The sequence below is a fragment of the Chiloscyllium plagiosum genome, chromosome 5 (genome assembly GCF_004010195.1).
Source record: "Chiloscyllium plagiosum isolate BGI_BamShark_2017 chromosome 5, ASM401019v2, whole genome shotgun sequence".
Classification (NCBI taxonomy): Eukaryota; Metazoa; Chordata; class Chondrichthyes; order Orectolobiformes; family Hemiscylliidae; genus Chiloscyllium; species Chiloscyllium plagiosum.
This window is the reverse complement of record NC_057714.1, coordinates 65,574,913-65,578,367: the sequence shown is the minus strand read 5'-3', so window position 1 is coordinate 65,578,367 and position 3,455 is coordinate 65,574,913. Positions and strand designations below refer to the sequence as shown.

Sequence of the window (3,455 nt, the reverse complement as noted above, 5' to 3'; positions counted from 1 at the left end):
TCTCCTATTGCTTCATTTAAAGAACACGCAGGACTTGCCTCACACATAGAAGAAAGTAAGTTGGTAGATTGCGCCAAAGTCCGACAGTGCTGGCAGGTGGGACTAGATTAGGTTGGGATATCTGGTCGGCATGGACCGGTTGGACAGAAGGGTCTGTACATCTCTATGCTGTACATCTCTATGACTCTCTGAGAGAAAAGAGCTGACGTTTCGAGTTAGACTCGAAACATCAGCTCTTTTCTCTCCTTACAGATACTGCCAGACCTGGTGAGATTTTCCAGCATTTTCTCTTTTGGTTTCAGATTCCAGCATCGGCAGTAATTTGCTTTTACCAAGCAATTCTTTAACATGATTTTTCAGACTGAATACAAGTTGTTACTATGAAAAGTTGAGTAAATACATATCCTTTTCCGTGGCGTTAGTTTAGCGCGATTACAATTATTTGAAATAATTTTAAACTCGTGCTCACGTAACTTTTTGAAAACAAAACGGTGTTGCGGCATTTAGTTATGTACTGAGATGTGCGTGTTTTTCCCCTGACATTCCTACTATAACATTGCATTAGCAAGGTACATGAAAAGTGCCGTTTCCTTATAGATCTCTGCTGTCTCCACACTCATGTTACACGGCAGTAGCTCCATTGCAAAATTACAGCAGCTCGCTTCTATATTTTATTTTTGTGCAGTTTGCTGCCCCAAATCTCTGCACCTTGTTCCGCTCAGTCCTAAACGCGCTTGCAACCCCGGCCAGATGGTCAGCATGTGTTGGGACTTTGTGAGCACGGCGGCGTGGCCCGGATCCGTGCAGCTCCGCCGACTGAGCGTCCTTTCCAAAATACTGCAATCCGAGAGACAGAAAGCCCGCTGCAGAAGATCCCGCACTGATGCGGGCGCTGAAAAGCTCACACCGGGAGTTGTCATGTGCACGTGAGAGGTAGCCGAGTTGAGAAACACTGACCGACGTTGGAACAGGACGACATCAAACCTTTGAGGGGCATCTTGACAGGACACCAATATGCATTACTCTTGGATATTGCGGATGGAGAGCTGTTTGTATCCCCCTCTGCGTCGTTAACTCAGCCGGAGCAGTACGCGGAAGCTCGAGCAGGTTCAGATTCCCGGGCAAACAATGGGCGCGCCCTGCACCCCATTGTCCTCCCGCGTTCCACCCCATTGTCCTCCCGCGCTCCACCCCATTGTCCCTCCCGCGCTCCACCCCATTGTCTCTCCCGCGCTCCACCCCATTGTCTCTCCCGCGCTCCATCCCATTGTCCCTCCCGCGTTCGACCCCAATGTCCCTCCCGCGTCCCAACCGCCATCTTCCACCTGCACTTTCCGAAAGCCTCCCCGCCCCATCCTCACCGTCGATACACACTCAGCGAAGGCACTGCGCCGTCATTTATGTGGCTGTTGCTGAAGCCTTTTGGAGAAATAAAAACGAGCACTCGACACTTGCCGCGGTGTCTAGGCGGAATAAGGTAACTCCGAAGATGCCGATGGAACTGCTAGCTGTCTGCTAGAAGCCTCCAGTCTTCCTCGCTCCCTCTAGCCCTCGCCTTCTAACGCAGCCACAACAAGTTAGTTCGTCTCCCCGGCCAGAACATGTGAAATCTGAACGCCGTAGTTCACTCGTTTCAGGGAAAGATTAGTGCATAACAGAGCCGCTTCGGCGAATTCCTCTGTCGGTCAGTGTCTTCCGTTAACCAACATCAAAACATTGTGAATGGCTGGAGATCTGACATAAAATCAAAGTCAGCTGAAACTCAGCTGATGGTCTCCCCTCCCCCTCCCCCAAAAGCTGTTTTAAAATGAACGCAAAGCTCTCTCTCTCTCTCTACTACTTTCCAGTGAAAGTGAAGCTCTCCTGCAACACTGTCCCTGCCAAACACAGCATGGGGTTAGGTACAGAGTAAAGCTCTCTCTTTGAACACAACCGGTACACTGTCTCCTTGAATCCGTCCCATCACTGGTACAGCAGCAGTTAGATTCGAAGTGATGCACACTCTTGCAAATTGAAAGTAAAGTTCCCTCGATATCGTCCATCAAACAAGTCCCAGAATGGGGACAAAATGGGGTCAAATCTCCTTTCTTTCTTTGACCTATTTACACCTTGCTCAAAACTTGTAGCATTTCGAAGTTTTCTGGTTCTGATTAAATGTTCTTTACTCGCTACATAAACTCAGCTATTCCATACAAAATGCTACCTGACCTACTAAGTATTTCCAGCATTTTCAGTTTTTATTTCAATTTTCCAACATCCAGACTCTTACACTTTGCAATCTAATTAGCTTCTACTTCTGCAGAAAACCTACCTTGAAAAAATTCATTCTGACAGAATTCTAGTTGGTTTCTTCTACTCTGTTTCTCCTTGCTTTTTATTTCTCTTGTTTGTATGATCAGGAAACAAAAAAAAATCCACAATCACATTTCCATTCTTAACAACTGACTCTGGCTTCAATTTACTCTTAACTGGATTCCAACTGAAATCCTATCTTCCATGTTTTGAATCCACCCTTGATTATAAATTGTCTCTTACGTTTCCCTCGTTGCTCTTTTCACAACATTCTGAATGACAATACATTGTCTCATCATGAGAACTATCAGATGAGCAATCTGAACCTTTCCAGCACCATTGACTCACACTATCTCAAACCTGCTCCACAGTTTCATTTTGCTTTTATCCAGTATTTTAACAAAAACTTATTACCCATCTTTCAAGTGTTAAGGATAGCAAGCTCTCACACCTTATTGGTACTATTATCCATCCATAGAGTCATAGAAATGTACAGCATGGAAACAGACCCTTTGGTCCAACCTATCCATGCCGACCAGATATCCCAATCCAATCTAGTCCCACCTGCCAGCACCCGGACCATATCCTTCCAAACCCTTCCTATTCATATACCCATCCAAATGCCTCTTAAATGTTGCATTGGAACCAGCCTCCACCATACCCTCTGGCAGCTCATTTCATACACGTACCACCCTCTGTGAAAATGTTGCCCCTTAGGTCTTTTGTATATCTTTCCCCTCTCACCCTAAACCTATGCCCTCTAGTTCTGGACTCCCTGACCCCAGGGAAAAGACTATGTCTATTTATCTTATCCATGCCCCTCATAATTTTGTAAACCTCTATAAGGTCACCCCTCAGCCTCCGACACTCCAGAGAAAACAGCCCCAGCCTGTTCAGCCTCTCCCTGTAGCTCAAATCCTCCAACCCTGGCAACATCTTTGTAAATCTTTTCTGAAACCTTTCAAGTTTCACAACATCTTTTCGATAGGAAGGAGACCAGAATTGCACGCAATATTCCAACAGTGGCCTAACCAATGTCCTGTATAGCTGCAACATGACCTCCCAACTCCTGCACTCAATACTCTGACCAATAAAGGAAAACATACCAAATGCCTTCTTCACTATCCTATCTATCTGCGACTCCACTTTCAAGGAGCTATGAA

General features: G+C 46.0%; 1 protein-coding gene across 1 annotated transcript in view; it reads left to right on the top strand.

The window, feature by feature from the left end:
- The first annotated feature begins 304 nt into the window (after positions 1-304).
- The window catches only part of LOC122550298 (protein phosphatase 2C-like domain-containing protein 1), a 16,492-nt gene continuing 13,341 nt past the window's right edge, over positions 305-3,455 (top strand). The window contains exon 1 of the mRNA XM_043691036.1: positions 305-1,477. Coding sequence (XP_043546971.1) covers positions 1,292-1,477 — 186 coding nt within the window. The 5' untranslated portion in view covers positions 305-1,291. The remainder of the gene's footprint in view (positions 1,478-3,455) is intronic.